The sequence below is a fragment of the Acanthaster planci genome, linkage group LG07, assembly GCF_054643075.1.
Source record: "Acanthaster planci isolate LZ-2023a linkage group LG07, COTS_SCS, whole genome shotgun sequence".
In the NCBI taxonomy this organism is placed as follows: domain Eukaryota; kingdom Metazoa; phylum Echinodermata; class Asteroidea; order Valvatida; family Acanthasteridae; genus Acanthaster; species Acanthaster planci.
Window position 1 is genome coordinate 12,533,718 of NC_141783.1, and position 24,771 is coordinate 12,558,488.

The following is a 24,771-nucleotide window of genomic DNA, read 5'->3' on the forward strand; positions in this document are numbered from 1 at the left end:
ACTTTATTTGTTCCAGCACTTGGCTGCAACAACTAACTGCTCCCAATAACAATTCGTACTGTAACAGCCTAACATCTATACATGTTAAATGACCCAAATTCAAAATATGATTTGTGGCTATATCAGAGTTTATCACATTAGCCCTCCTATGCTGAAGAGCACAGCTGTGTCATGTTGTGCACTGCACCAACTCTCCCTCACAGGAATATCAGATTGCTGCCCAACAAACTGTGCTTCACTGTTTCATGTGCTTAATTGTGCAGTAAACCAAATGCAGTGAAGAAGAGTGCACAAAAGACCCTGGGTCATTTTGCGCTGGCAACCAAATGTGCACACACTGAACCTGTGCATGTCTGTGTTCCATATACAAAACACATGCAAGAGAGTGACTGTGGGCACTCGTGCATATTTGTGCTGTAAAACCAAAGGAGGGTTAACGCTCTGTATAACCGACAGACTGTAAAGAAAAATCAGAATAACAATCCAATTCATCTTTGAGGAAATCTACAAAACTTTAGGAAATGTGGACTGAAATGAAAGTGTTGAACACGAGAACACAGGAAAAGAACAACCCTTACAAATACTGTAGTTAAAATTGAAATGTCCACCGCTGAAACAAACTCTTGAACTTTGACAAGGGGAAGATCTGTTCACTCACATTCAAAATCAGCTGTTTCTGTGACATGACCTCTGACTGTAGGTCCTTCAGTTGACCCTTGACTACGGCCCCTATCAAAGCCAAAAGGTCATCCTGTTTAAGGCACTGCAAGCAGCCACTGCCAGCAATGAAGGCAGCTGTGGACCCATCCCCATCAGCCTCCGAGGTGCTTCCCATCTTGCCTAGGAGCAGACCCAGCTGTTCCTCCACAGGGTGAAGAGGGGAGTCGGTCTGGAAAACAGCAGGGAGAAGGAGTAAAGAGACGATCACCTCATTTGTAAATCTTGTCCATCAGAATCTGCATACATTACATTACAAAGTATTCCTTAACAAGAGAATCCAGAAAGCTATTGATTATTAAGACATTTAAGCCCTAAATAACAGGCTGGGCAGTTTTGAGTGGTTCAGTGCCAAACTGACCAAAAGTTTAGACTCGTGGTACTTTAAGCAATATCAATCTGAGACACTTTACTTAATTCAAACTAACCTTTGTTTCATTACTTGATACTGCAGCCAGTAAGAAAGGCGCTGCAGCCAACAACAAATAAGAAGCTGTAACAGATGGATTAACAAATTCCAGATTAATTATGAATGCTGGCTTCTGCTCTTTACTCAGGGAATTTTGAAACGTCTCATTTTTATAAGCACCGTTTATCTAACACTGTCCTGGAGCCAAAGAAAAGACTTGTTTTTCAAGCTTACTTCAGGTGGGTACATAACAAATCCATAATTACTAGTTCAGGTATACAGGAAAGACTCGCAAATAGGCTGGCATGCACTACATGCTGGGAAATTTCATGAGCTTTGCAGGGTTATGAAACCGGAATCTATGTCCAGTAGGATGTAGCAGAATAACATCCACACCAAAGATGACCCGTCTTTGGAGTGGTTATGCATTGTGACTTCTAAAGTTATAACAAAAACGAAGCTCTCCAATTTGGACTGCAACCTTCTGAAGTAAGACAGAACTGGTAAAAAGGAGGAGAGATGTCTGAAATGGAAGGGAAACCTGCACGTGTAAATGCAGCGTATGCATGCTGACAACGAATACCAACTAATTGAAAAAAACCAATGCAAAAACTTAGCAGTGGGGTGGGTTGCACCACAGATGTGTCCTCCTCTGAATCTGCTATCGGTCAGAACCCAAGAAATGAACAAGTCAGAACTCAAGGAAGAAATGTGATGCCTGTGATACAACACGGACTCACATGCTAGCGTTCCCAGCAGCAGAAAGAGACACAAGCAGCAGGATCGTCGCTTTCGCTCCTTCTCTCGCAGCATCACGGGCGTCATGGCTGCCGCCGCTGCTGCGCTACCTGCTTGACTGACTGACCCGAGGCCTAATAAAGAGGCTAAACCTCCTAGCAGCCCTAAAGTTGTCCTCCTGTAAAAAAAAAAAAGAGGGTGATGTGTTAACATACACAAATGCACCGCCAAGCTTATGCCTCAACTCATGACATTAATTTGTCATCACAAAAACCATCTCCACTGGGAAAACCACCATCTTTGTTTTGATCTTTGCCTAGACCCAGACGCAAGCACACGTCAAGGCAAACGCAGTATGCCCCGTCAGCTTTGCAAGCGAGGCATAAAAAACCAATGACCTTTCACAATCTATCTGGTTAAGCGAGTCACATTTCGCACTGACCCATACAGATAAGAACCAGTACGCTTCTTACCTTCATCAAAGGTAAATATATCGTGAAATCATCTTGCCGATTCATAAATAAACTAGAAAACAATCCCAGTATCTTACTTGGTAAAGATGAGCCACCAGACGTCTACACACATGAGATATGTGACACAGCGATACACTGCTATGCTAGTCAGCTGTACCAGGTTGGAACACGCGAAAGCTGTTGGAGGGATGAAAGAATGGGGAGAAATACAGTGACAGTCAAGCCTGCTGTATAAAGTAGGCAGCCCTTCATAGTCCTGTTGTAAAACTGAACTTACATGTACACCCAGATGCATTGGTCAGATTTAAACCTACTTCAGATTTCATTGATCTTATATATACCCTAGGGGGTTAGGATAAAGTCATGGCAACTCTTTCGTTTCAAATAATGCATGTACATTCATTAAAACACTCCACCTAAATGCTGGCCTAAACACTAATTAAAGGCTAGGCACTGCTTGCGTAATTGCGATTCTGACATGATCTAGACATGCTCATCTCATGCACGGGTGTATGACTTCAATACACTTCCCAGGGAAATGAATAAACGTCACTAGCGGTAACAGAGACTTTCAGGTTGACAGCTAAAGACACAGGCCCCAAAATTAAAGAGCCCATTTTTGGCCATAAAAGTAGGATATATCCTCACTTCAGCACAGTTGAGTTAGTCCAACAGAAATGTGCTTCAAGCCGTGTGCATTTTAATAGGGAAAACAGCAGTAAAACAGTACACAATGTTTTTGCCTAGAACCGTGCTAAGACGTGACAACAGTCTTATTTAAATGTTACCTATTCTAGAGGACACAGAACTTGTCAATGCAGTGCTTGCTGAGGTTTCAGTGGACGAGCCGTAGACAGCCCTGGCAAGAAATGTATAGGAGGTGTAGGTCACGGTGGTGATGACTGATACCAAGGAGGTCACGACGGTGACGATGAAGGACAGGGGGAAGAACAGGGTGGCAGAAGACTGGGTGTGGTGGGAGTGGTCAACGGTGCCCCACCGGCCTGACGTTCTGTAGCTCAGGCCTGAAGTCACTGCTGAGCTGGATTCAGTATCTTGATGAAAAATACAATGCTAACTTGTTAGGGAATATGAATTTTACACGATAACTATTTGATAACTATCACTATTAACCCTATCACTATTAAGGGTGTATGTAAAATTGTATTGAAATTGGAGGATTTGGGACTGTTAAGGTTAAAACAGCGATTTTTTTCACTATTCGTTCATACATATGGTATTTGCCCAGCATACAATGAACCAATGCTGGCAATTCAGTTTTAGTCACAAAATAGAGCATGGATGTCTAGTCTGAAATCTTTACCTGATATTTCACTTTCCTCATTGGCATCGAGCCCTGCAAAGAAAATAATGATGTAAACATGGGAGTGAGTAGCCACTTAAAACTAAAGCTGACAACAGCTAGCAACAAGCGGAAATGTAAAAAGTTCCTATACTTTTGTACAGACCAGGTATACAAAAAAGCCGATGTTTAGGGTCAACATCTCAACAAAAAAAAGCTGAATTCTCACACCCCTGTGTAAACAAGAAAAGTAAGATCCATATTTAATGAAAATGCAAACTTACTTGATACAAACACTCAGTCTACGGCACTGCAACAAACTTTACACTTGTTTAGGTTTCTTCCATAATTCTGTTCTAAATTAAGTACTCCTTTGATTGATGAAATCCCGCATTCATGAAGCCGTTGTGTCATGCTAAAGTTTGACTGAGATCTTCAGAAAGAGGGATGCGGTGCTCTGCAATATCTGCTTTCGCAGTGAGGCATTTAAAGACAATAACACGTCTTCTTACCATACATATGATTGATTGAGTGCTCCCTCTGAACCTGATACGTTCCTCCCCGTGCCGTTGCGCCCGACCCTCGCATCACTCGGGACGACGATGCCATCTGCGATGCTGATGACGCCACGGTCGATGCGGAAGATGGCCAGACTGAGTCTGCACTTGAAGTGGCTTCATCCTCCTCAAAGCGACTGCTGGAAGAAGCTGTCTGCATGTTGGTGGTGCTGTGGCTTTCATTATGGCTCACATGAAGCGAGGAAAGGGTCTGCGACTGGTTCACTCTACAAACAAACACAATTCTTTCACTAAGTCACAATCCTGAAACTTGGAAATTCCCGGATCCTCTGAAATCCCTAACTGTGCAGGAAACCAATGGCATATCACATAAGCATCAAGTGTATGTTTAGTAAAAGTGGTTGTACTCCAAACTCTGGTTTCTAGCAAGGTTCTCTCATTTTCCAAGAGATGTCAAATGATCCAGAGGTGATTCCCTGTCAAAAAATGGTCAAGCTTTTCACTGATTTCATTGTTATTCTTAATTTAAGATAAAAGTACATGTATTTTGAAACAAAGACAGAAATTGTTAGCACTATTACATTCAATTCCAATTTTTTGGGGGGGAAACACTTCTATCTTTGTGAATTATGACTAAAGATAAGGACACAAACAATGTGACTGAATTTCCACCCTTGTGGAGAATTGCCCCAAGGAAGTTTGGTCATCCTTTTTCAAACAGCTGGTGGTGACAACTGGGGAGAAAATTATTCTGCAAGGTAAAAACGTCCTATCAACTTCTCTTTTCTGACAACAATCCACGTGGGCAGGGATGTTGAGATTTTCAGTGAGCCAGTCAAGTATTTCAAAAAGCCAAGGCTATTCAAGAACAAAGCACACAGGTGAGTTGACAGATGGCCGCGCTAATAGGGTAAGACCTTGCGTGCACGTATGACTATTCCTGAGCGACCTCAGGTGCACATCATTTTGGGCATGTTCTGTTGGAATACTGAGCTGACAGACTGCTTCCACCTTCGTGGTTTTTACCTTGATTCATAAGAGGACTCATGCACGCCGTACTTCTTGGCCAGTCGGCTACTGCGTCTGTTGGGGCTCGCTGACACCTCTCGCTGGAGCTCTCGACGTCTGGATGCCAAGCTGGCATCTCGAACAAAAGAATCGCGGGACACCCGAGACATAATGGGAATCTCGTAGCTGTACAAGCCGTTGGAAGTATAGCTTGCACTGCCGGTTACAAGGGAAAAAAGAATTTAAACTTGCCATGCACTGCATGTTACATCCATTCAATAAAAATGAGATAACATGACGCATGCAGTAATATTTTGGTAGAAATTATCAAAATGAAATACGGTAGCAAGCAGGTATGTGGGACGGAAAATTTGTTTGTTTTTTTATTTTTGAAACAGGGTAAAATTTTATATGTGACTTAATTCTCCATCACAAAACTCTGATATATATCCACACTAATAGGGATGCGCAGAATAATTGAATACATGAATATTTGCTTGATTGCCATGTATATTTATTTCCAACACTGAATATTGGGAGCTTAAAATCGGGGAAATAAAAAAATATTAACCCTAACAGTCCTCGATCCTTCACCTGTTGGAGGACTGAGGGCTGTTAGGGTTAAATAAACAAAACTGCATTCTATAAGCATATTTCAAGGTGTTGCAAGCAAAATGTGAATGTTTCTGCTTTTGCATATTCAATTAAATGGATGGACAAATATTTGCATATTTGAATAATCACCCCATACACTAAAGCCTGCCGGTATGTACATGTATTTTAGTTTAGGAGTCATCACTAGAAACAAATTTGCATTTCTACAAAATAAAAACTGAAAAAAATTGCACTTCATTTCTCTCATCAATACGACTCTATAACCAACCAACGGTACATACCTTCTGGCATATGTGTAGTCTGTTTTCTCCCTGCACAAAGAAAAAAGAGCCCAAATCTACATTTTATCAGAAATTTACAACACTAGACAAAACAGTTCTGGCCGGTCCAAATTCTGTTATGGGCCCAAGGATCATACCAGGAGCTTTCCGTAACTGAATTGGACGCCTATCATGTTAATGAAATACTGTTCACTTTCATTGCATTTTTACAGCTCATAAATCGTACAGGAACTGGACTTGTTCAAATACTGTTGACAATCTGCTCCGAGCGGAACAAAAGAGGGTGTGTTTTATTGGTACATGTGCTCACCGCATAGGCGCACCATGAGGCACGGAAGTATATGCACATTTGACACGCTGAGTACGCATAACTAATTTATTGCAGCATGTATGTCTTTGCGGACATGTAGAACGCATGCACCAACCCGCTTGTAACCACCTGTTTTTCTTTCGCCAATTGACGATGCACTTCAGTACGGGGCAGATAGTATTCTCACTTAACCTTGCGTGACAAACGATACATTAATGAACAAGTTGTATGATGGAAGGGGGTAGGTGAAAGGGATCCAATTGAAATGTACCATGAATGCTTGGACGTGTCTTATACCTTCTGTGGACTAAAGCAGGCACACATCGAGTGCGATCGAGTGAAACCAATGTGCACTCTACAAATAGCCATGTGCTTGTGTCTGACCCAGTACAGTATGCATACAGTATGGCCAAGAACTAGCACCATGTGTGCACGTACAGTTGGCCATGCCATCCTGTTATCAGTCTGGTTCCCAGTTATCGGCAGCGTTATGGTGCGCTGGTTAAACCAGGCAAATCTCTAAAGTACAGTGAAAAATACTGTTTAAGAGTGAAACCATTCTGTCTTTCACCATACTCGGTTAAACCAATGGATTTCTTTAAAATAAGGCAGGTGCATGCAAATTACTACCATTGGTTGGCAAAGTTGCTTAAATCTTTGATTTGTAATAATACAAATCTCCATGCGCGTGTCACTATCGCCATTTCTGTGCTAGTACAGTTTGACATGAGTGCCAAACTTAAAGACAAGGAACTGTTACTTTCCAACCTCTGGACACTGAAAACTTCACTTAGTTTCAAGAAAAACGTGCTCAAGTATCAGGCAAAGGCTGTAATATCGTTTGGATTGACCATCAATGGTCCAGGTTATGGTAACTAGCAGCTCGCCTACACTGCCGACAATGTTGACGGCCGCACTTGCCAACCAGTGGTAGTAGCGCGCATGCGCCCGTCCAATTTGCATATTTCATGGGAAAGGTCCATTACACGTCCACGGTGAGTGCATGCTCATGTGTTCACATGTAGGATTCAATGATTACACAGGAACAATAGAAATCCTTTACAACTGGAATCATCTATAAACAGGTGCCTCATGTACACATTTGAGACATTTGTGAGTAAAAATTTAAATAATCCTCGATATCAGAACGTTTGAAGATCGTAATTTTAAAACAGGATTTTTCTGTTATTACACTTTTCCTGTACCCTTTTTGTATGCATGGAAGAACCCCCCCAGGTGAGCCATCATTAGTGTCCATGTATTTAATGTTTCTTGTTATAAACGGTCACCATGGATAAAGTCAAACAGCGGTGATGGCAAAGTGAATTAAAGTTTTTTCACTGCAATAGCCATGCCATCTCTTCAAAGAAATACACTCTTTCTCACGATCATTTTATTTCAAGACTTACCTCGACGCTAGCCACTCTTCCGTTTTCTCTGGCGAGTCAAATTTCAATCTTGGCTTGTCACTAAAATAGAAAATAATTGTTGTTACCGTTTGTCAAAATGTAAGAACACCTACATGTACTTTGAAAGCTTTTCCTTCATGCATGCCAACGAGAAAAAATATTTCACAAAAACAGAATCTTTCAACATTTATTCAAATAACTAATCTTTGACAAATCCTTTCTAAACACACCTTGCGTTCACACAAATTAAGAGTACTGCGTCAATATGAAAACAGAAGTTTGACAACAGCAAAGCCGTTCAAAAGTCTTCCTGCTTGCATCTATAGGAATTAAATTTGCACATATGTATCATCATTTACATGTACACGGTGTAAATTGAAATTCCAAACTGAATCAACTTGTTTCAACTACTTTCAAGCCTACATGTAGTCACACACGTACAATACAATCATGTTTTCTATGAGCGGTAGAGGCATGACTAAATTACACAGTGATTTGGGCTTTCAGAATACTGTACATGTACACAGTGCCATACAGTATGGCTGGATCTGATTCCATAACATTGGATTATACCGTCCTAGCTGCTGGCTTAACCAACTCATCAGCAACACCAATTAAAATGTATTATTCGCATTATTAATGATCACATCAAAGAACACACATTTGAAAGCAGTCAAACAGACCAGAACACATCTGACACAGGGTAATTATGCATGCTGAGGAGGAAGGAAAGGGCAAAAAGTCGGGCCAAGCCAAATACACGTGTATCCGTGCAATACAAGCCCAGTGAACAGTGATGATTGAATACATGCGCATGGCCTTTCACTTGTGTTGGTTATTTTCTTCACTGTCTACCTGGTAATTGTGTCTCAGATATCAGAAATTCGGAAATGGTTCAGGCTTGGTCAGTTTTTGTTGGAACAGTATGGCATAGAATGGTCCCTTTTAAATGGTATTTGCTCCAAAAGAGGCGTAAAACTGGCACGGAAAATTTGCACCAAGAGTTTTCTCCTCCCCCCCCAAAAAAAAGCTTGCCTTCTCAGCAGCACAATTCAGTTTAAATTGTCTTACCAGTTTTACAGTAGTTTTTGAGAATGAGTGGAATTTGAGCAGCTGATGGTGACTGGGCTTCCGTGTTTGCAAGACTTCAAATGCACTTTTCAAACCACAACTTCAGCCCTTTATCGACATGGATAACACAGCACCAAGAATACATGTACATTGTACATTGTGTGAATTTCACATGCAGTGCATAGCCGTTCTGCAACAGTCAACGCCAACTTGCAAGAGGGCACAAAAACTGTGCATCACACTCACCTGTACCTGTAAAACAGCTCGAGTTCAGTTCAAAAACAGACCTGGGGAACTGGTGGTACAAGAAACCCTCGAAAAATGCCACGTGTATCGCCACGCTATGATTCACACTACTGTAGACACCATCAGGGTAAAACAACAGGAAGACAAGCTGGCGTAATGAATGAACCCCAACATTAGGGTTCGTCCTGTATTTCACTATCCACTGTGACAACAGGAAATGACAATTCGAGATGGATCCAACAGACAGATGGTTCCTGTGGATAACACGTGTTGTATCGACCTCGGTCCCTGGCTAGACCAACATTTACACACTGGGTTTTCAAAACAGTCAGTAATTTCCTTAAACCAGTTCAGCAGCAATTCAAAGAAAAAGAGCTGGACAATCATTGGACATGGTTTGAAGCAATAAATATTCTGGAGGGGGATTTTTGTCTTGGAGCACAACTTGTTTTGCAGCTGGATGTACCAGAGTACCCGTAGAACATGAACCGGCACTATGACGATCCAGAAGAGGTTGGCACTAATCTTGTGACGTCTTCAGTCCCGCGGCTTTGTGATGTGACACGAGTGATCTCCAGGTGTGTTACCCAGCACAGCTGATGATGGTCACTCATGCATTACTCCAAAAGGTTACCCCGCATGTATTTACATGTAATTCCTCATTGTAGTCCATATCATACTTGGTTTCTGCCAACTCAGTTTCATTAACCCTTTAGGCAGATTTCTATTATCTCTCCTAAGAGAAATAAGGATATGGAATGGTGTGTTCGATAAGAAGGAACCCCAACTTTTGATTGGGCGATAAAGTTGGTTTTAAAGCCAAGATATCAGTTTTACATTCTCTGACAAAATGTTCACATGCAACCTCCCTCATAAAACAGCGAGTGTCTCGGTTGCATCAAACATTCAGCTATCAACTAGCACTGTTTACGGTCACTAAAGATCATAAACTCCACAGTAATTTTAGTTCTGTTAAATCACAACCTCAGTTAAGTGATACTGGTTGGTCAAAACGATATCCACAATCAAATCTTCTGACATCGAGTTTCGGTCTGGTGATGGAGTTAATAAGGCTTGCCAATCCATTAAATTACCCTCCTTGTACGACTGTGAGTATGCACATGCTGAGATCACCCATTTATTGCATACAGATTTGGCAGGCTTCTAATTCAATCAAGTACCCTTGGCAATCCTCTGGTGTTGTTCCTATGAAACTTGGCATTTCACAAAATATTCATGTGGAGTCAGTGGAAAGGTGTTCATTATTTTAATTCCTTATGTTCTGGAATCCGAAAGGGCTGTTATCAGGGTTTGGGGAAGAGAGTGCTAGGATTCTGGTATTACATGACAAGGACAAATACGATACATATCACATGTAACTCACTTCCAAATCTCTAATCTTGATTAATTTTTTTTTGTTCCCCGAGGATTCTACTGAACAAACTGCATACATTTGATTTGGTAAACAATGCCAGAGAATGAGATTGGTCATGGTACAATAGGCACGTAAAAATGAAGGCTACCTGCTCCCTCATACACGCACATGCACATTGTGTGCACTGGAAACTTTTTTTTTTCAATTTTCAAGACAGTCACACTTCAATATTGGGGCCATGTGAGAACATTATATGTACATGTACATATACATGTACAGATAATGAATGCTTCAGAGTTCTTTACTGGCCTCCCAAGGCGATACATGTAGCTACATGTACAATACGTACATGTATAGACACTGAACCATGTGTTCAACCAATAAATCTACGTGCATGTACGTTGCACATGTTCACTGCTGCAAATATTCCTCGATCGGTATTTCAATTTCAAAGTACGGGAAATAAAAAATCACATGTACTTGGGCATTTCCAGATTTTCCTCCCAGAAAACTGTGTGCACATTTGCAAACATACTGTATTCTGGTATCCCACTCGCACGCAGTTCAAGTAGCCAAAAAATACACACACAGCACCAGAGAATGCAGCTTTCCAATGGTACAGTTACATAAATGAAAATAAATTTGCTTTGGTCTCAATCCACGTAACACTTTTCAGAATTAGGCGACACATGTGGCTTTTTTTTTGCACTGCACCATGAAATAAAAAATAGACCGCTATAGATGCTCCCCTAGCCTGACCAATTGATAGACACAGTAGTGGGTGAGGCGTGATTACAATGTGTGCAGCGGACTGTGTGTGTTTTACTCTCAAACACTATTGACTTTAGAGAAAAGTCTAGCTCTTCAACTGAGGGAGACTATTCACACTACACGCCACTGGGAAGCGAACCGTGTCTTCCAGGTCTCAGTTTGAAAACAAAACCTCCACAAAAACGTGTCCATGCCCACACTGCTATCATTTCATAAGCCAATTCAAGCCCTCTGGGGGGGTTGGGCAGGCATAATGGGTTGGCTTTTCATTGGTAGCTGTGAAATTATTCCTGCTTTACAAATAGCCTGGAAAGACAAGCCTAGTGAACAATTTTAATTTGACACAAATGGATATGATCCAGTATCCAGCAACTCAATCATTGTTAAGCTCAAAAATTACACTGTAAGCCAGGAACAATGTACATGTACCAGTGCATGAGCGTCTCTCGAGGCGGATACCGGTGCGTTATAAATATTCGATACTATACCATTATCATTACATGTAGAGTGTGTCAAAGGGCCATGGAATGCAACCGTTCATACAAAAACTGTTTCAGTCTAAGAATGTTGAAATGTATTAAAATTTTGAACTGTGTTACCACCACACACAAAGCCAACTTGTCCTTTCTACACAGTTAAATCCATGACTGGTGTACACAAATACATGTGCATGTGTCAGCACCCACCCTACTGAAAACAATGCATTAAACAGGGTTACAGTACAACAAACAGCCAATTAATCTGTCTTCAAGGGCTAAGCAGGTCACATCAAATGCCCTCAGGATAAAGGGTGTAGTCACAAGATCTATAACCGTGGAGGTAATATTGATTTCTTGGTTGTAGGGTGCAGCTGGTCTGGGATAATCTGATGATCTTGTCCAAGATCCATGTGCCTCAAGATACATGTATATGCTACAATGTAGCTATTAACTACAAACGTGCGTACTTGTACATGCGTTGTTAACGCTGCAGCAGGACAAGTCGAGATGTTCCAACAAACACAGCTGCTTGCAACATGTGGTTTTCAGTCCATTCTAATAATTACATGTATCTCATAAAAACGTACAATCTCAAGAAGTCCTGGTACCGTGTACAAAGCCATGCATGCCACAGAGTCCTTAACCCTTAACCTCCTCAATCCTTCACCTGCTGGAGGACTGAGGAGTGTTAGGGTTAATTAAAGCACAAACATATACATATTGAACACATAACTCCTAAACATTCTCTGAATCAGAGACTATGCTTGAAGACCTACAGGCGCCAACAAGTACCTGGGTACCGGTACATGTTTACCAACATGCATGTACATGGATATAACAGATAAGCAGCAAAGCACACTGGTTCTACATCTCACACATTAACACCAGCCACGTGCATGTCTTGTACATGTACATGTACAATACAGACACCTCACTATGTAAAGCTCATCTGTTCTTATACGTGTACCGTGACTCCTGTAGTACAGTTCCAGTACAATTTCAGCATCAGAAAAATCCAAGAAAATAGCCCCAATCCTGCAAAATCATCCACATTTTGAAGGTGATTTAAGAATCTTCAGGATCTACGGGTCATACTGATATGTTATAATGTAAAACATATATAGATTCAATGATTCGTCAAACCATGAGCATGTCCAACGCTCATACAAATGCACACGCACTTGAACAACATAATAGTCATTAACAGTTCAACGATGACTGAGTAGTTATCTAAAAAACCCAACACCTGCTAAATAGTGTGTTTGATCCTGGAAGTGAATACTCAGTAAAAGGAAAGAACGTGTCAAGGATTTAATGAAATCCAACATGGTGACAAAGCCATTATCCCACATAATGCAACTTAAATGTAATATCTAAAGTGCAAACATTCCTGGACCAATTTAATCATGGAACTTTTATCTGCTTCAACAGCGCAATCCTATCTTTCTCCCTCAAACAAAAGCACACAAACAAACAGAAAAATCAGTCTTGTCAGTTGTCATAAGCCCTGCAGGCAGTGGTAATTATCTGAAACATTTTTTTTTATTCCTCCATAGCTCAATTTAAGTATACCCGTGCCGAGGTGAATGCACACGTACAATGTAAATGTAGCTCCACTCCTGTTAAAAATGCGTTTCACACTATGACCGTCATACAGTATTTGTCATTTGTCATGAAAATTGTGACAGCTGGGTTCTCCAGAGGTTATCAAAAATAACTATTTCTCTTCTTATCTGTGGCAAATTCATTTGGCAAATTGGCTGATGTAGCACAGGCACCCTGCAAATTCAAAGTGATAACGCAACATGTGGCAATGGAAACAACTTGAGCTCAGTAGCTTTGCCAACTGCCAGCTGATATAAGGAAGTTGTTCCTTTAATCCATACATGCCCCTATCAAAAGTGCATCATCCAACCTGCAAACAGTGACAGTTACATGCATTATGTTACCATCTTAGCAAAGCTGATAAACACACAGGGAGTTTACAGAGCTTCAATGAGGTGTTTTCACACTGGTTCATACCTATGACAAATAGTATGAGTTTATTAATCCCTAGCTCACAGGCACCAACCCCCCCACCCCTCAACAAGAAAGGTAAAGTCCAGATGAGTGAGTGGGCGCATGGATACACAAAAGAATAAAGTACATGTACAGGTACACACTCATAACATTGTCATGTGCAGGTGCGTGAACTTTGTTGTGAGGTCTACACTGAGGTACTCATTTGAAGCAAGATATGGGACGGAGAGAACCCCCCCACCTTTGTGTTGGTCATTGTTTGATCGGAATCTCAGGAATTCTTTACAGACTTCTAGGAGGGATGTGTTAGGTAACAATAGTCTAGAGTGTGTAGGGATTGGACAGGTAAGGGGGGATATCCCTCCGTCCCATATCTTGCCTGGTATGGAGGTACTGGTCCTTCTGAATGTGACATCATGTGTACGGTGTTTCATCATGGAGCTATTATATTAAAAAGTTGACAGTACAGAAGTAAACAGAGGTCTACGTGTCTGGTGCATGTATGTACGCACTGTACATGCACTGTGTTCTTGTACATGTACATGTAACATGAAAATTTCCAACATGACAAAAGAGTGCTTCGCACAGACCCGCTCAGTTTCAGTGCTGAGTTCTGCCCCAGGACCATCTCTGTCAGTAATGGAATATTCCTTGGCATGTTGGTTTTAACATTACAAACAGTGTTTTAAAGTTTTTCTGATAAAAGATGTGGATGGGGCAAAAGAGATAAAACTAGATTTTGATATTTGATCATAGTATATCCAAGGTCACTGGTACACCGTCATGAAACTGCAATTTCAAATTGCTATCTTAAGAAACTTAACAGACCGAAACACCCACGAGCATACTATTAGATGCAACACTCTACAAGGCGTAAAAATTGAAATGAAACGATGGATTTTAAAAATCAAGACAACTTCACCCAGATATCCTGTTGTGAACAATTAAAAAGGCAAAGCCTACCCAACCCTGTCACCTTGCCATAATGCCATTTGTAGGAAAAACAGGAACGACTGGCAAACCAGGCGACGATTCTGTCCACAGATGACCTAGTCTCCCCCCTCCTCCCCGAGTAATTCAAACAGCATGAGTCCAGCACCTGGGAATATGTATCCACAGTTTTTTTAAAACGACAAAGCTCTTCGTTCTAAAGAGGCAGAACAGCAAGCCCAATGAATCTGAAACGGTACATGTAGTGAATGAAAATGAGCATTTCCTGCACCCTTGTGCCAACATTACCTGGTTCCATCTTCAACAGACGTTTGAGGCAAGAATGGGGATTTATCCTGCGTCTGTGCATGTGTTCCTTCCTCCAAGGTCTGTAATGACCGCTGGCGTGTCAATCTGGAACTCCTCAACTTCATCATTGTTCAATTTGTTGTACCATGCCCCTCCTGAATGTCCTCAATAACCAATTAATCAAACAATCATCTGGTAGAACTCCCTTTCTTGGAGTAGATGCCAATTTCTACCCCAATCACTGTAATTATAGCATGCTCATTTCCTGTACAGTTTCAATTGACTGCCTGGTTATAACCGTCATTCCATTTCCACACATGTGTATTGTAAACCAGAAGACAGAGCAAATGCAATGCACAATGACATAAAGGTCACTGTTCACTGGATCCAGTGCTTGAACCTGTCTAGGTCACTTAATGGGAGCTACCATTCCATTACAAGGGGTGTTCACATCATATACTCTGTTGGCTATTCAATGAAATAATCACCACAGAAAACTTAGAGATTGTCAGTGGTTCAAAATCACATATTAAAATACATTTACAAACGGACTGTCCGTTTGTGTAATCACCCTGGTCCTTCTTGTTTAAAAGGATAAAAAAATACTTGTCTTTTTAATTAGGTCACACATCCGACCCTCACAATGCCAAGTGTGTAACTGAAATAGGACCTCCCCCAACAGATGCCAGCCTGAGCTCGCCAGACTGCTGGGTAAATAGAATATCTCATGAATATTCACAAGTCACCTGGCGGGTGGATTTGATTCAGAGAGTGTCAACATCAACAGCTGTCCGACTGCCTGTGTGTGACCACTGCAATTTGGTGCCTACGGTACATGTACATGTCATGCATGCTGCAGAGCGTTGGAACGTAACTGAAATCGCAGTTGGACGATGACAGTAGTTTTATATACATTTTCCTCCTCTGCAACCATTTGGCTGTTAAAAGATGTACTGTGTGTGTCCTGCAAAATGCCACGCCCCAAAATACAGGTTGACATTGACCTACCCCTATACATGCTGCAGCTAGGCAGTTAAACATAAAGCCCAAACAAAAAATGCAGCACAAACTGTTTACTTTCTCTCACTTTTCCCAAATAACTTGATAAAAATTGAAAGGTACTTGCACAAAATACTCTTTTCAGAATTGGTTCAACTCCATAGGCAGACCTACCCAAGTTAACTTGCTGTGATAGGATTGACCGGGTCGGGGACATTGCTAGTTTCTGCTAAAGTCGTTTGTTCAAGCAGCGATGGCTTCATTTTTATCAGGTTACGTGATAATGATTTTACCGCAAGATTTTGGGAAAATAATGAAACAATCATGCCGGTAGCGTACTTCCAGATCTGTCAGGTTTATACAAACCTTAAAGATAGCAATTTTCATACATGCCTTCTTGGTGATGTCAACTGATGGAGGGGCACGGTTCATTAACCTTACATCCTCATTAAAATGGTGAAATTCATTAGCATTTTGCCCATCCACATTACAGAAAATCAGGAGCATGCATTCTCAATCACTGTCAGCTGTATGACAGCTTAACCAATCACAACACAGCTCCTCTCTTTTCCTATTTGTTTTCCTGACCCCTATCAAAATGAAAGCCCATCTATGGTTGGTCACTGAATGGAAGTACCTGTAACCAACACTGCCATCATGGCGTTACCAGTGGACTTGGAGTCTATCAGTATGGCAAAACTATTTTTGATGGCTAATTTGGTAAACCTCCATCATAAAATTGCCATGGTAAAGCAATGGAGATCTGTAATGGCAACTGTGCATACAGTAAGCTTCAGCAAAACTTTATTTTGCTCCCAATAACTGTTTCATTTTCGGAACTCGCCTACCCATCGATAAAAATTCAACACATCCAATGCAAGATTCAACCAAAATATCTCCTGGATCTGCTTTTACAGAGTCCAAATAAAAGGAAAGTTTCATTTAGATCCTGGGTAGCAAGCTTCATGCAAATTTTAGCAATCACAGCAAGGCCCCTATTTGTATTGAAGTTTTTCCTCGATAAAGAGTTCAATGTCATCTGCAAACAATGATCAGAGAAATTGCTCAGAAATTAACATCATCGTCACACAATCAAGCAGTAGGCCTATATGCATGGTCTAGCGTTGTCACTAGATTGTGGTTTGGCCCCCAACCTGTTGATTTCTTTATGACATGCAAAGTTAACATTTAAGGGTTAATCCTGAAAGAACATTAGAGACATCTCTATTTTGGGGAAGAGTTCCATATACTAATGGCAGTAATTATTCTCTACCTCGACGTATTAACTGTCAGAAAGCAAAAAAATGTCCAGAAAAATCTTAGAAAATACATGTAGGCCTAGGCCTACATGCAATTTTTCAGACCATAACTTATGTGCACAGGGTGTCAAGTGGCGTCCATACATGTACAAATGATGTAGGCCTATGCCCTACATATTTTAAGTTGAAACTTTCCCTATTTTGAAATAAATGTCAATTTCATATGCCATATTTCTCTCTGTTTAGATCCTAAGAAAGATCTTGGCTCACAACAGATGAACACCCCTTACAGCTCTTATAAATGAATCGAAACACATAGATTTTACATTTGCTGTCCCCCACATTTTGCCAGTTTTTCCAAAGGCATGTCACTGTGGCAGTAACGTTACATAGGCCTGGGCTAGGCTAACGTTGGACTGTTGCGACCAATGATCTGGCGATGATTGAAGTAGTCAAAGAGTATGGAATTTTTTCCTGTATTTTCCCTGAATTACGTTCCAAGTAGTGAATAAATAAATGGTTTTAAGACAAACCTGTATTTTTGTTCAGGAACAACTGCATTCAGAAAACTTTCCAAGCTTCCACACCACGCTGTTCAGCTGTTCTGCACTGACCATGCACACTGCATGCACTAGTACTGGACGACCAGACTGCGCATCTATATCTGCGCGCGTGCGAAACCAGGCATAGCACGTGCCACTTTTTTATTACTCGCAGTTGGTGTGACTTTTATTTCTAGTAGTTGATGTAAGCGTCATTCCTGATTTTCGAAATTATTAAGAATAAATAAGACAATTTTCATAAATGTACTTTTAAAAAATGAACTGAACAAAAACCCCTTTTTACTAGTTGAAATGAATGCACTGATACGATTTGCCAAAAGTTCTAAATGGTTCTTTCTGCTATCTGAGGGCGCTACAGACGATTGGACGGAATAGACCGTACTCGCGGCGTCCGCAATTTCGGTCATATTCCACTACGTTGTGTATTTATTTGAAAACGTTAAATTCAAAGAGCCAGACTATATTCTACGATTTCACTCCGACCCCCAAAATTACCTGGTACCATCCCATTACGGGTTTCAAATTTAAACTGTACATACAGGAATACGACTCACGTCTATCGATCAACCACTAACATAAAAAAGAAAATTAAAAATAAAAAGACTAGGGGGCCCACTTTATGGACCCCACCAAGAACTAGTTCCCTGAAAGAACCCTAACCCTTCCAAGCACCACAGAAAATTAACCAGATCCACAAAAATGAGTAGTTAATTCTGGTTTATTTTACACTGGAAAGAGTAAATTTGAGTTCTGTTTAGTATCATCTATTTTGGCATCCTGATTATACGAAAATGGATAATTTATGGGTAAAACATGTTGAGGCTTTCTTCTGATTTACGTACATAGGGCAAGATTCTTTTAAATGGCTTACACTTCAAAAGTTACTTTCATAATTTGTCACTTATTTCGATGGTTAGATAACAAATACAATGGTGCTTTCCAAAAAAGAGAAAAAAAGTTGGGATGGGAGTCAATTCGAATCCACTAGTTACATCCCAACCCACAGGTGATTTACAAAATCAAATCAACAGCAAGACAGGTACCCGTAAAATTGGATCTCAGTAACTGGCCCACAGACTCGACCTCACAATTCATAAGCACCCTATCAACTTTGTATTCATTTCATTAACAAAGAAAATTTTTAATTTCAGAAGACTGCTTTAAATAGTCAAGTTAAGGAAATCGCATTTCATGCTTCTACCTTGGTCAATATCCTAGGCTTATAGTATATTTCAGTTAAATTCTACAGAAAAAAAGCTGTTTATTAAATGTCTTTAAAAAGATTATAACAGTACATGAACTATGTTTCAAATTTTGTTTTACTGGGGAAGTGACAATGATTTCCTTTGGTAAATATTTAAGTTCATCCTCATAAAATAAAATTCTTTTCATCAAATAATATATAAAAATATCTGGGCTTTGAAAAACATCCTCCCCTCCAAAAAAAAGGGATCCAAAAAGTCCTTTGAACTTTCACATCTCTTTCAATCCACTATTTCACAATGTAAATTACAAACCAAATCTTCTTGTACATGCCATTCCTCTCACCAATCTCCTGCAAACATCCGACAATACAACTTTTTTAAGCACACAATACAAAATTTGAGAACGAAAGTTTTGACCATTTTCTAAAATGTACGCTATAAACATCTAAAGAGGCACAAACATGTAAATTAAAAATCAGATATGTCAAAAACCAGTTCTAGAATTACATTACAAATTCTATGCCAGACTTGGCAGGTACAAAAGATGTAACAAGTTGGAGCTTCTGTTTCAAAGGTACTAGAAGCATTACTATAGGTAATTTTGATCACAGGGATTCAGTAATAGGCAATCCTTCCCACACAATGTAATTTTCTGCAATCTTTGAGAATGCATCTTTTCAATTTTTTTCCTGACATTTTAAAAGTCGTACTGGAATACTTTGTGACAGGCTTCCTAATATTTGTTTAAACGCTTAATCACTTGGTTGGAACGGTGACAGTATTCTGATCTCTACAGCGAATCACATTAAGTCGAGGTGTGTATACAGCCGTATTTACTTCTGGCTCAGTACTTCAGTAAATCTCTTAAGTTCTGGTTACTCCATATACCTAAAGAATGACATGCTTAGAATTTCAAGTCAAGTTGTAAAGTCTGGCTTAATCTACTTTCCTGGCAAACTTCTGCACATCATTCAACGAAACATTGAACAAGGAACCTTTAAATACATGCACCATGATTTAATCATTCATTTCCATGTTACATGGTTCTATTTCACTTTAATTTAGAGTGCAAATGTGCATTTTACTGAAGAGAAAACGTCTGCATCAAAAGCACTACCATCTCATAAAACTTGTACTGAAACTATACCAGGCAATCAATGTAGGTACGTGAAATACAGGATACAATTTATGCAGTTACAAAAATACTCACTTTGAATCTATTTACTAGAGAATTACTTTTAAGAGTTGAGGCAAGATGTAAACATTTTTGGCTTGAAGAGGTTGAGTGGGAAAAGCTTTTTATACACGTACAGTCTTGCAGTTGCAGTGGCAGGGTTTGTCTTTGGAATCGACGGTCATGTCCAAGATGAGCTATCACTGTGTCTTCTGTTGGATGTGCCCCACAGATTTGCAAACCGTGGAGTTGATGCATTTTCAAGGGAGATACTGCAAATGAGTTTCAAACCCCTCTTAATTGACCGAGAGCCAGTCACAGGGCATTCGCTGCATTAACCATCTTGTGCATGGCCAAGAAAGGAGACTATCTGTAAAATACATGCACCACCAGTGAAGGGGTGTCAGGTTGGCACAGTGGAACTTGCCTCGCCTCCTCAACTCCATTTTGAATTCCGCCCCAGACGACATGGGGATTGTATTTTCAGTCCTTGTCTACTTCCTGGGTTTTCTCTCATATCTGGGGTTTTCTACCAACCTGTAAAACTGCACTCTTCTTCGTCTTTTCTTGCCATGGTAACTGAAATAAACTTGTTTGCCATGGGGCATCCCTGGGGTGACATGGCTACCATCAAGAAATCAGTCACCTTAGGTTGGTTAGGCTTCCTCGTCAGAGCTGGATGATCCTGATTCCTCCTCCTCCGTACCGTCACTGTCATCTGCGGACTTGGGCTTTCCTTTACCAAGAAGTGTGGCCAGTATTTTCTTATCTGGGTTCAACTGCATGCACATGGCGTACGCTGAAAGACCGATCTGAAGACAAGAACAGATGTGCTCGAAAGTTTACATACACTTGGATAGCCATGGAGTGCAATGCCAGACCTTAGTGTCAGGAAATGGAAAAACGTATAATTTGTGTGGGTTTAACATCTTACATTTCTTTTTTTTATATATAACGGGTTTGCCCTTACCCAACGTATATTAATAAACACTGTATGCTCAGTGCTTGTCCGAGAGCTTGCGAAAAAAACCTCACAAGCTTACTCGGGTGGGACTCGAACCCACGACCTCCTGCTTACTAGCAGGAAACTTTCCAAACTTATACATTCCAAACGGAACTATCTGTGGTATGCAATGGTGGAGGTCATGATGTTTACCTCACTTCCTAACCCAGTCTAGTAATTATCTTATTCTGCTCCCCTCGTTCCCGGGATACTTTCCAAACTTATACATTCCAAACGGAACTATCTGTGGTATGCAATGATGGAGGTCATGATGTTTACCTCACTTCCTAACCCAGTCCATTGTTTTAGGGGAACTTTCCCACAGTCCTGACCAAGTATTTTTAGAAACAGAATGTCGGTTTTCATTCTTTGGGAGATTTAGCAAATTGGAGGTTGCAGGTTGTTGGACCCTGGGAGAAAATCTGCTGATCCTGCTGATTAGCAGAGTTACACAATGAACCTTCAAAGATTTGACCAATGGGGAAGCTTATATGCAAATCAAACTTTGAGGAAGGGTTGGTCAAACTTGCAAGTGACCAATCATAGTCTTGATGGAAATGTCCATCAAGAGACTATCTTAGGCATTTAAGGGCCTATTTTGGGGTCAGAATTCAGTCTGCACCACCACCCAGCAGACCACTGGTCAACAGCCCGACACTCAAGTTTACACAGTAGCCATATGGGTGAGTTGCTGTCCTTAGTAATCTACCTGTGTGTAACTTCATTTTTAAATTTATTTTGATTACTTAGTATAATAGACTGTGTTACTTCTGATGTTGATGGACTTGTATTGTTAGCTTGTTTTTATGATCAATCACAATCATGGCATTCACATGAAGTTATTTTACAGTGTACTCTTTTCTCCATTTGTTCTGATTACCCCCTTGTTTGGCACACTGGATTCAACAATGTCCTAGTTTGTAATTAAGGATGATGTTTGTACACATTGTAAGGATGAATTTCTGTTCTATTATATAGCTCAAGTGGCATCTGTGTTGACTTGTGTTGAGGCAGATGTAGCCAGTAGTAGGAGAGAAGCCAAGTTAGCATATCCAGGTTAGCTCCGGAATTATACTGTATATTTATATTCCAAGCAGTTTCACACTCTGACTTTTACAACTGTTTTTTTACATGATTTTGTATGCCAGATTGGAAAGTTAGTATGTGCTCACCAACACAGATTAAGAGGTTTTATTTGTGCGCTAAGTCATTTTATGATGTGTTGTGTGAAGACTACCCAAAGAAAGTGTTGTGTAATTGGTCGCATTCCTTCAGAAACAGCTGTGTTTTGGTTATAACAAGAACTCAAGGCTATACACTCCAACCACTGTGTATGACCTATGACTTTTTACTACCAGTGTGTGTGCACAGTATTTGCACCATGCAGGTTGTGTGTAGTAAGTGTTGTATTATATACTGTACATGTAAGTAATTGTGTTATTTTCCTAATATTACAGGGGTCCGTCCGTCCGTCCGTCGGCCTGTCAACCCATATACCATCCAATCGGTCTGTTAACCCTATTTTATTGAGGAGAGCTTCAATAAAGATTTCGTCAGTTGTAGAGTAAACAACAGAGACAGTATCGTCGTCCGTTAATCGCGGTCGTATCAGTGAGAACCTTGCGCTTGCGGCGCAGAAACCTATCCGGCAGCCCGGCCGGATAATACGACATCAGCTTTTGCTGACACCAATTCATTTTCTACACAAACATCAAGCAGAACCCTCTACAGGGTCCTGTAAATGAAGTGAATGCGCATGACTGCAGAAAAAGAAAAGTTGCCATGTAGTGGCAAAGTTTTAAAAATTGCCAAAATTCCCAGTTGGCACCGCCGAGAGCAGAGAAGCTCAGCAGGGCCAACCGTGTGATTCTCAAAAACAAAACAGGAATGTCTGGGATACCACTGTCTTAAGAGTTGCATCTGCCCCGGCCAAGAGTAGAATCCTGACGCATTTCTCGTTGTTCATCACAGCATAATGGAGTGGAGTACAAAGGAGCTGTGTCATGGAAAATAGAGGGAAATGGGAAAATATCCATCAAATAATTTGGTCTTCCAACCCCAGGTTGTGTGGTGTAAGCGTACAGCAATTCCATTAATATCAACCGAGTTCCCAATAATAGCATTCTGCATCTTCTACCTCAACTGAATCCAAGTTCTGTTCTTCCCCTTGTACAGCGTTAACAGCCTGTTCTTCTTGACAGAATGAGATACTCTGTGGCACTTCAGGTGATATGCTGCAGACAAATTGCCTGCAGAATCACTGTCTCAAATTTCCAGTAACGGCGCCTCAGTGGAGCCGCATTTCTCCCCAAACAACTCTCTCTTAATCCATCTTGTGTAATTTTCAGAGAGTCATCAATCCTACTGGCTTTTCATATCTGGTCAACAGGTGAATCACAATGATGGTGCGCGGAGCTGGGCCTACTCACCTTATCCACGGCATCGACGGCAGCACCTTTGTCGAGGAGGTACTGCAGTGACTTGGCATTCCCACTGGCGGCTGCAGAGTGCTGGGGCAAAGTGCCTTCCTAGAAACAGAAAAGTCAAATTTAATGCATATTCATGAGGTTCCATCTCAACAGGCTGCTTTGAGTCGACACTTCATGACTTAACAAGGCATCAACTGTGATTCAACAATTAGATGATTTCTTCCTGCACAAACATGACTGACATAAGCTGTATCGCCGTTAACTATACTTTCTATTGTGCTGTAATGGTTCCTTCCATTTCATCTTTCAAATTTCAAGTTGATGGTGCCTTCTCTAACAAGAAAAAGCCTACTGCAAACCATATAGCTGAACAACCATATCCCGAGGGCTGATTCCATATAGGCAACAAGAATAGTTTGTCAAACTATCCTCGCACCACAGCTGGTGCGCGCATGAATTTCCATCTTGACCACCTATGCCAAAGGCATAATGGTTTCAATGGGACATGCAACTTGACAACAGTAACAAGTTGTTCACCTTGGATGCGATGTCAATGCGAGCTCCAGCATCAAGCAGCAATTTACAGGAATCTACATCATGTCTGGCAGCCGTGTGCAATGCCGTCAGTCCATCCTGGAGAGAGAATTAATGGGGGAAAGACTTCAACAGACTTTTTGGTTTTGTGTTAGCAATATTGGGACAAACATGACTGTGGTGAAAGAGTTAAGTCCTTGAATAACATGTCAGAAGCATGTCTGATAAGTAATGAGCAGGCATCGTACATATAGGTATGGCAGTGCCTGATGTCTATGCATAGAGCAAGACACCTTTGCTCGAGGTGTCATGTACATGTATGTAGTGAAATCATAAGGAGGCAAGCCTTCAAAATTGGCTTAAGACATTCAGACTTACCTTTCTCCTCCCTACCTGTGACATCTGCGTTCCCAGGTTGTACCTCTTGCTCACATATAACCCTTCATGAATTTAAGCATTTTTAAGGCAAATCTACCTGACACTTCCTCTACTGATTTAGATTCTGACCACACTTGTCAACTACACCGCGCTCCTTAATGTCACAGTCAGAAACATTCCACCACTTCTCAACAGTCTTTTCCACCTTTTCCCATTCAGGGACACTAATTCAGATGTTTTTTCCCA

At 40.8% G+C, this 24,771-nt stretch overlaps 2 protein-coding genes across 14 annotated transcripts in view; both read right to left on the reverse strand.

Annotated features, from left to right (window-relative positions):
• Window positions 1–17,886, reverse strand: part of LOC110981858 (uncharacterized) — a 29,232-nt gene extending 11,346 nt beyond the window's left edge. Inside the window, exons 1-11 of one of the 3 annotated variants that reach the window (XM_022239842.2) lie at window positions 17,773–17,886; window positions 7,782–7,841; window positions 6,063–6,092; window positions 5,185–5,382; window positions 4,153–4,424; window positions 3,662–3,694; window positions 3,126–3,392; window positions 2,415–2,514; window positions 1,867–2,042; window positions 1,146–1,210; window positions 659–889 (exon numbers count right to left, since the gene is read on the reverse strand). In XM_022239842.2, the coding sequence (XP_022095534.2) occupies window positions 659–889; window positions 1,146–1,210; window positions 1,867–2,042; window positions 2,415–2,514; window positions 3,126–3,392; window positions 3,662–3,694; window positions 4,153–4,424; window positions 5,185–5,336 (1,296 nt within the window). In that variant the 5' untranslated portion in view covers window positions 5,337–5,382; window positions 6,063–6,092; window positions 7,782–7,841; window positions 17,773–17,886. The other 2 variants (XM_022239841.2, XM_022239843.2) reach the window with 2 other exon arrangements.
• A 616-nt stretch (window positions 17,887–18,502) lies between these two features.
• LOC110981780 (uncharacterized) overlaps window positions 18,503–24,771 on the reverse strand; it is a 42,410-nt gene continuing 36,141 nt past the window's right edge. For 8 of the 11 annotated variants that reach the window (XM_087139004.1, XM_087139002.1, XM_087138994.1 and 5 more), the window contains 4 exons: window positions 24,151–24,246; window positions 23,614–23,712; window positions 23,085–23,180; window positions 18,503–20,993 (listed from right to left, as the gene is read on the reverse strand). In XM_087139004.1, the coding sequence (XP_086995130.1) occupies window positions 20,838–20,993; window positions 23,085–23,180; window positions 23,614–23,712; window positions 24,151–24,246 (447 nt within the window). In that variant the 3' untranslated portion in view covers window positions 18,503–20,837. The remainder of the gene's footprint in view (window positions 20,994–23,084; window positions 23,181–23,613; window positions 23,713–24,150; window positions 24,247–24,771) is intronic. The other 3 variants (XM_087139000.1, XM_087138999.1, XM_087139003.1) reach the window with 3 other exon arrangements.